This window comes from Pygocentrus nattereri, chromosome 10 (genome assembly GCF_015220715.1).
Source record: "Pygocentrus nattereri isolate fPygNat1 chromosome 10, fPygNat1.pri, whole genome shotgun sequence".
In the NCBI taxonomy this organism is placed as follows: domain Eukaryota; kingdom Metazoa; phylum Chordata; class Actinopteri; order Characiformes; family Serrasalmidae; genus Pygocentrus; species Pygocentrus nattereri.
In genome coordinates, this window is record NC_051220.1 from 15,865,823 (window position 1) to 15,873,299 (window position 7,477).

At 37.5% G+C, this 7,477-nt stretch overlaps 1 protein-coding gene across 4 annotated transcripts; it reads left to right on the top strand.

Annotated features, from left to right (window-relative positions):
• Positions 1–1,212: 1,212 nt before the first annotated feature.
• wars1 (tryptophanyl-tRNA synthetase 1) lies at positions 1,213–6,063 on the top strand. 4 transcript variants are annotated; one of them, XM_017713837.2, is made up of 11 exons: positions 1,213–1,249; positions 1,624–1,745; positions 1,921–2,131; positions 2,310–2,418; positions 2,513–2,632; positions 2,840–3,022; positions 3,349–3,449; positions 3,556–3,668; positions 4,807–4,980; positions 5,422–5,562; positions 5,696–6,063. In XM_017713837.2, the coding sequence occupies exons 2-11, from the start codon at positions 1,632–1,634 to the stop codon at positions 5,852–5,854; spliced, it is 1,425 nt and encodes a 474-aa protein (XP_017569326.1). In that variant the 5' UTR covers positions 1,213–1,249; positions 1,624–1,631; the 3' UTR covers positions 5,855–6,063. The 4 variants fall into 4 exon arrangements, with proteins under 4 accessions (XP_017569326.1, XP_017569329.1, XP_017569328.1 ...); XM_017713840.2 differs by lacking the exon at positions 1,213–1,249 and adding an exon at positions 1,280–1,404; XM_017713839.2 differs by lacking the exon at positions 1,213–1,249 and adding an exon at positions 1,294–1,417.
• The last annotated feature ends 1,414 nt before the right edge of the window (positions 6,064–7,477 follow it).

Genomic DNA, 7,477 nt, shown 5'->3' on the forward strand with positions numbered 1-7,477 from the left:
CATATTTATGTATTTGATCTATTAGTTGTTTATTTTAAATTGATAAGTTATTATTATTATTATATTTGTTATTTATTTATTTATTTATTTATTTTTGTCTCTTAGGTTATATTTTCTCAGGGAAAGGATGGGCCTGGGAGTTCTTGGAAGCTTCAGCTATTGTTACAGTTGTATTAACGTATTTGTAATTAAAAACTAATAAATAAACTTGGTTATAAAATATATATATATATATATATATATATATATATATATATATATATATATATATATATATATATATATATATATATACACTACCTATATATTTACTTTTTTCTATAGCAAACGGGTTTGGGGCATCAGGAGGCGGGCATTACTAGAGCGTGATGATTGATTGGCGAGCAGAGCAGCTCATTGGCTGTTCTCGCTCACTGACGTCATGGACAAACATGAGGCGCCGTTTTAAACCGCTATAGCTGTATAGAGTTTAAAAGCTCTTAAAATGTAACAGCCGTTTTAAAATGTTTTATGATATTCGGTGTTCAGGAAATTGCATATTTTCACATTAAAAATGTTTAAGCTTTTATAAACTATGATTTTGCTCAAATGCTCCATATCAACCCGTTCATTTTGCACTCACTCGGGAGCGCCCTCTAGCGTTGGAGAAAACCGGAAGACATTGCAGAGTGGTAGTTCTCTCTGCAAGTTCTCTGGTTCTCGCGGCGTTCACTTGTCGGACCACATACTTATCAGAATTTACTTTTGAATTTCACATGTTTAAGTAATAAACATTAACGTGGCCAAATGGCTAAAATTTAGTTTCCTATCGTGATTACGAATGGGATTGTTTATTTACTTAATGCAGATAACCATATACATCCAAACGGATATAATAATAGGATACATGACAACCTTCGCATACCAGAATAAAATAATAATAAAAAAACATTGGGATTTAAATAAAATTTAAAAGCTTTAGCAATGTCTTTACAGTATTGCTTATTTTGCTGCTGGCACCAGTTCACGAATGTAAAAATGACATAAATCTGAGCGTACAAAGGTCATGTATGAAGGTATTTTTCTGAGAAATGTCACCTTGTGTATATAAAATCTAATTATTATGGTGTGTGTGTGTATATATATAATATATGTTTATATTACATGTGTCTGAGAGGTGTATAGACTAGTGCTCAGTAGTCCTCATGGTGTGGAACTATGTTTTGTAAATGTTTCGCTGGGGAAATCCTTTTCTGCAACACTGCCGTTGGTAAGTCTGATGCAAGCTGAATAAGTGGAGAGTAAAGTAGTTAGTCTTTCAACCTCCGAGTGGTGGGCAGGTAGCTGCTTTACTGGTGTTCAAGCTGTGTAAATACTGCGAATTTCCGTGTCATTGGTCTTGTTATATTGTCGACGAGTGACGAGGTAATGTGAGCAGGTCGGTAAGAGTAGAACGCTAGCGTCATAAAGGCTAACGTCAGTTCGCATATGGTATGTGGCTTAATGAAACAGAAGCTCTCCGACAACGGAGGCCGTTAACGTTAATAACATGACTTGTCAGATCCTTCGCGTTAGCAGACTAACAGTGTACAGAAAGCCAGGTTCTTTATATAAAGCATAACCCCGGGCTTTTTGGGTTTTCAGGCTAGAAGATGGCAGACTGTCAGGAAGATGGGTCGCCTGATCTGACTCCCATGGAACTTTACGAGATGCTCAGTGCACAAGGAGAGAAGGTCCGAGGCCTGAAATCAGAGAAGGCTGCAAAGGTAAGTACGGTTGCATTAAGCACTTTAAAACTGACACGTTAATGGTCATCAGAGCCCTTTTGTACCATCTGAATTGTGCTGTGCTGTTTCACTTTGTGGATAATTTTTACGTAATTGTTAAGTTGTGCGGTTGATGGATAGAAATTACAAAGTTAATCTATATATTTTTCTCAAGACCGAGATTGATGCTGCTGTACAGTTGCTGCTGAAGCTGAAAATAGATTACAAAAAAATCACAGGTCAGGATTACAAAGCTGGTTGTCCACCGACTGACATCATAGTTTCAAATAGTAACGGACCTGCTGTAGAGGATGGGAATGATCAGGTGGACCCCTGGAACGTCTCTACCACCAGTGCCAGAGGAGTGGATTACGACAAGCTTATTGGTTGGTAGTAGTCATCACTTACCTAGTGTAAATGGTTTTGTTTGCTCACAAGTTCTTTGTATGTTTTAAACAGACACTTGCAGTTGATCAGTTCATTCAGAATATTTAGCTTTACTGATGTTGATATTTTTTATCAGTCAGAAGCTTAAAACGGGCTTTTTCTTGCCATTGTTCACAGTGAGATTTGGAAGCAGTAAGATTGACCAACAATTGATTGACAGAATTGGCAGACTTACTGGTCAGATACCACACCGTTTCCTCCGCCGAGGAGTCTTCTTCTCACATAGGTTGGCCTTGTTGCAGTAGTTTTGATGTAATTTGCATTTGCATCCACTTTATTGCAGGGTTACATTGTATCTTTTTGTGATGGTTGTCTTCCAGAGACATGCATCAAGTCTTAGATGCCTACGAGAGCAAGAAGTCCTTCTTTCTTTACACAGGCAGAGGGCCTTCATCACAAGCCATGCATGTTGGCCATCTTATCCCCTTTATCTTCACCAAGTGAGAGTGCTCATTGTCTTAAACAGGAATTAGCTCTTACATGATGTGATGGTGCATTGTCTGACAGCAATTTATACCTATGTAGTTAACTGTCAGGACTACAAGTTTCCATTAGAAATGCTCTTTTATGGCTGGCCTAAAGCTTGAAAGCATTAGAAAGTCATTTACCATGTTTTATAAAGCATGTCAATCTTAAATGTCCTGTAGATGGCTTCAGGACATGTTTGATGTACCTCTGGTCATTCAGTTGACTGATGATGAGAAGTATCTATGGAAGGATCTGACGCAGGAGGAGTGTCATCGTTATGCGGTGGAGAATGCTAAAGACATAATTGCTTGTGGATTTGATGTCAACAAGACATTCATCTTTTCTGACCTAGACTATTTGGGGTAAGGAACAGACACCCTATAGCCTGGGACAGTGTAGAACATACATTGATAAATGGTTAGTTTTTAATAACAGCTGTGGTTTGGTTAGAATTTTACCCAACATTTACTGCAGTTACAAAGTTAGTTTTATAAGCAGCATATATCTCTGTGGTCTTACAGTTATAACAACTATGAACCAAAATATAACATTCAATCACATGATTTCTCTCAAATCGTTATGGGAAATAACTTGTGTAAGCCTTGCTTACAGCTAAAATAATACTCGTCAGACGAAGGCCATCAGAACACTCTAGTGCTTTGAAAATTGACTTTCTGTCTCTCTACAGCACGAGTCCATCATTCTATAAAAATGTCGTGAAAATACAGAAGCATGTAACATTTAACCAAGTTAAAGGCATCTTTGGATTCACAGATAGCGACTGCATTGGTAAGAACAAACCCAAGTACTAAAAGTTGTAATAACTGTAATCAGATTTTGACTTTTGAAGTTTTGCAGTGTCTCAAGCTAATTGCTGCCTTACATTTCTCTTCAGGAAAGATCAGTTTCCCAGCAATACAAGCAGCCCCTTCCTTCAGCAGTTCGTTCCCACAGATCTTCAACAACAGAAAAGATTTGCAGTGTCTTATCCCCTGTGCAATTGACCAGGTCAGTGAGTTTGTAATTTTAGCCTCAGACACTCCATGTGCATATTGCTACAGCAAACTGGCCACAACTGTCAAAATTTTGTTTCTATCTGATTGTTGATAGGCTATCTACAACACTTAATGTATATACTTCATACTTTATGTCCAAAAGGAAGCAAACTTTTGCAAACGGTTGCATGTTCTGCATGATGCTGTGAGTTTGAGTTGGGCAATATGGTCAGATCTTATCATGCTAAAAAATTAATATCAGTTGATCCATATCGTGATAAATGTCAAATAATTATTTCTATCAAGTTTGAAGGGTGATTTTTGCTCCTGAGTGCTTAATTGCTGTTTAAAACTATCATTTATGGTCAGAACAAAACACTTGCCAAACAGTGGAACATTTCACAAATCTGTTATGTGATAGTGGGAGAAAGTTTCGTGTTATCTGTTTTTACCAGCTGGTAACGCATGGCCGGAATTTTTGTAATAGTCACAAGAAAGAAAACAGATTATTTTAGTTTTCTGGTAACGAGTGTTAAGCTGTTTAGTTTCTCAACAATGTCAGCTTAATATGAACAGCAAACATTATCTGGCTTAGTAGGTCAGTGATGGATTACACCGCCTTACTGCCATCACTCCTACCGCTTCCATTTCAGATTATAGCACAGTATTTAAACACCAGCTAGCAGACATCTGCATTTCTCTATTCTAACTATCATAGTAGTTTGAGGGTGGGCTGAAATATATCTGATGCTTACTGAGACTCTGACCATTTTCCCTTTTTCTTAATAGTTGCTTATGATTGTGATTGCCAAGCTAGTCTTAATATAGATGCTATGCAATCATTTCAGAGATTTGTAGTCTTGAGACTACATGTGAAGTGATAATGACATTGCTGACCACATTAAGCAAAATGTATGCTTTAGTACAAATGAGTTTTAGTTTTAATCTTTGAATTTGTCACCATTCATTCTGCTTTTTATCATATTGTGTACTTTTACCTAAAATATCAGAAGTTTATTATGCTCAAAAGTAATCTTAAAAAGTATCTTGACTCTGTAAATTTTGATTGGAAAAAAAAAAAATTCAAATTAAATATATTGCCAGTGCATAGGCCTACATTGATAATGTAAGTTTTTGTTCACCTGTCACAGGACCCCTATTTCCGCATGACACGAGATGTAGCTCCTCGAATAGGCTACCTCAAACCTGCTCTGCTACACTCCACCTTTTTCCCTGCTTTGCAAGGAGCTCAGACCAAGATGAGTGCCAGCGATCCTAACTCCTCCATCTTCCTGACAGACACACCAAAACAGATAAAAAACAAGGTAGTCTTCTAGCTACACACAACCCCAGCAACTATTACAGTTAGACTGTGTCTGTGTACAGGTTGTCTACATTTTTAATACTAAAGGTTCCTTCTTGGTGTAGATGTTTGGTTTTATTAAAAAACAAAAATAGTGAAGAGCCTTTATATGTGGAGGTGCTTTAAACTTGAAAAAGGTTTTTCACACTCCTTTACAAAAATGCTTCATCACAAACCATATATTGAATGGTTCTTTATGGAACTTAAACGGGTTATTCTGTTGCACCGGTCCCCTATTTGGGACCGTTATTTTTAGGAGTATAGAATTAGGACAAGACAATTAGATGCTAGAAAGTATAAAATACAAAAAAAAAATGTAAGCTATGTTAAAAAAAAGCCAAGTAACAACATTGTCCCTTTTGATCTCAAGTAGTTGATGTCAAAATGACTCTGATTCACACAGATCAATAAGCACGCATTCTCTGGTGGAAAGGACACTATAGAGGAACACAGGAACTATGGAGGAAACCCAGATGTAGATGTGTCATTCATGTACCTGACCTTCTTCCTTGAGGACGATGAGGAGCTGGAGAAAATTAGACAGGTTTGATTGTTAGGCATTCACTCTTGAGTGCTTTTTCATTGGGACTTTTTTTGGGACTCTCTTTCATGAAGAATGGTTTTCCAGAAAGCAGACACTTTGGTATTGTAACACTTCTTTTTTTTTTTCTCTCTAGGATTATACCAGTGGAGCACTTCTGACCGGTGAACTAAAGAAGCGTCTGATTGAGATCCTTCAGCCTCTGATCGCAGACCACCAAAACAGACGCAAGCAAGTTACGGATGAGACTGTCATGCAGTTTATGACCCCACGGAAGCTAGACTTCCACTTCTAGTTTGAATGAAAGAAAGAGGTGGGAAATGGACTGCTAAATTATGTACTAACTTCTCATGCAATGCCTAAATGGCCACAATTCATTAACCTCAAGGACTAGTGACAGGCATGCCCTGATGAAGAAGATAAAACTCAGTCTAAAAAGACATCAACTTGTTTGTATACAATTATGTCGTTCAACATGTCAAATAAAACAAGTGAATAACATCACTTTCCATAGTATCTAACCAGTTTACTAAGGAAGAACTGACAAACAAGTGTCTTAACAAAATAGACATGGCTGTGTTATGAAATTTCTTTGCCACTTTTTAACACGGTAAAACTTCCACCTGACTTGACACTATCCACTTAATACATTTATCTGAAATGGGCAAGAGGTCACATTCATGTTTAGAATGTAAGATTGTGAAAATGGAAAAAAATGTCTGTTGTGGTGTAAAAAAAAAAACACAACCTGAGTCCAAAAGGAGTTTTGCCAGTTTATTGGGGAAAAAAACACTGGACAAAATATATATTTTTTAATACTTTTATAGTTTTTATGATGATGAAGAAAATATGAAAAATCATGCTAAATATAAAAAGTTTAAGAAAAATGAGATAAAATGGAAAAATTAGGCTTGAGAGCCTTTAGGGCATCCATCACCCCAGTAAACCTGAGTGTGTACTCGGGTTTGCTCTTTCTCCCACCTCCCAAGACAAAGGGTTCCCGCTTATCTCTCCAAGTCCCCACTCTCTGTGCTCCTGTCCGACCTCACCTTAAGGTTTTACCAAAAGAATTTATAACAACACTATGTATCTGAAGTGATCTCCTTCACCCAATCAGCATTAGCCAGAGAGACAAGCCTCATCGTCAGGGCCTGCAGAGATGAACGACCCAACTGCACACTCAGGAAACTTACATTGTAATACACCTAAGAACATTGTAATGCATGATTTTTATACTACCTAAAGCTAAAGATGAAGTGTAATCAATGGAAAGGTGTGTGTGTGTGTGTGTGTGAGATGTACAGACTTGTGTGTGTGTGTGTGTGTGTGTGTGTGTGTGTGTGTGTGTGTGTGCGCGCGTTGGATGTGCAGACTTAATGGAACCTAAAGTTGTACGTGACATCTCCCTTTTCCCTTGATAGAAACAGCCTTGAACATCGTAAAGATCTGTGCTTCCAGGCACAGAAACACCTAATCTAACTAATAACCCCCACCAGACAGACTCTCATCGTCAATAAGTGTCAATGTCGTCAGTTGGAGTGATAGATTATAGGGGCGACTATGTGTGGGTAGGTTTTCACGTAGGCATGTGTATGTGTGTGGGTGTGGGTGTGAGTTGGAGTAGAGCCTGACTCTGATAGCTCCCTTGAGCCCAACCTTGACACAGATAAGCGCTAGGCACAAAAGAACTTTCCACACTGGCATATATTTCTGATTCTTTTAAAATACCATTAAATAACCTGTAGTTAGAAACGCAAATACTTGGAAATGCCTTTTACTTGTATAATAATACAATGGACATGCCAGGAAGGGAAGTATGATCATACAATATGGAAATTATTAAAAAAAAAAAAAAAAAAACATAAGCAAATTACTCAATTTGTTTTATTACCCACAACATTAAAGGTACAACATCAGA

What these genes read in the sequence shown, in the direction of transcription:
- wars1 (XM_017713837.2), top strand. Translation starts at nt 1,632, where the DNA reads ATGGCAGACTGTCAGGAAGATGGGTCGCCTGATCTGACTCCCATGGAA. An exon ending in GGAGTCTTCTTCTCACATAG is followed by an intron (nt 2,419 to 2,512) that starts GTTGGCCTTGTT and finishes GTTGTCTTCCAG; the next exon opens with AGACATGCATCAAGTCTTAG. An exon ending in TCCCCTGTGCAATTGACCAG is followed by an intron (nt 3,669 to 4,806) that starts GTCAGTGAGTTT and finishes CACCTGTCACAG; the next exon opens with GACCCCTATTTCCGCATGAC.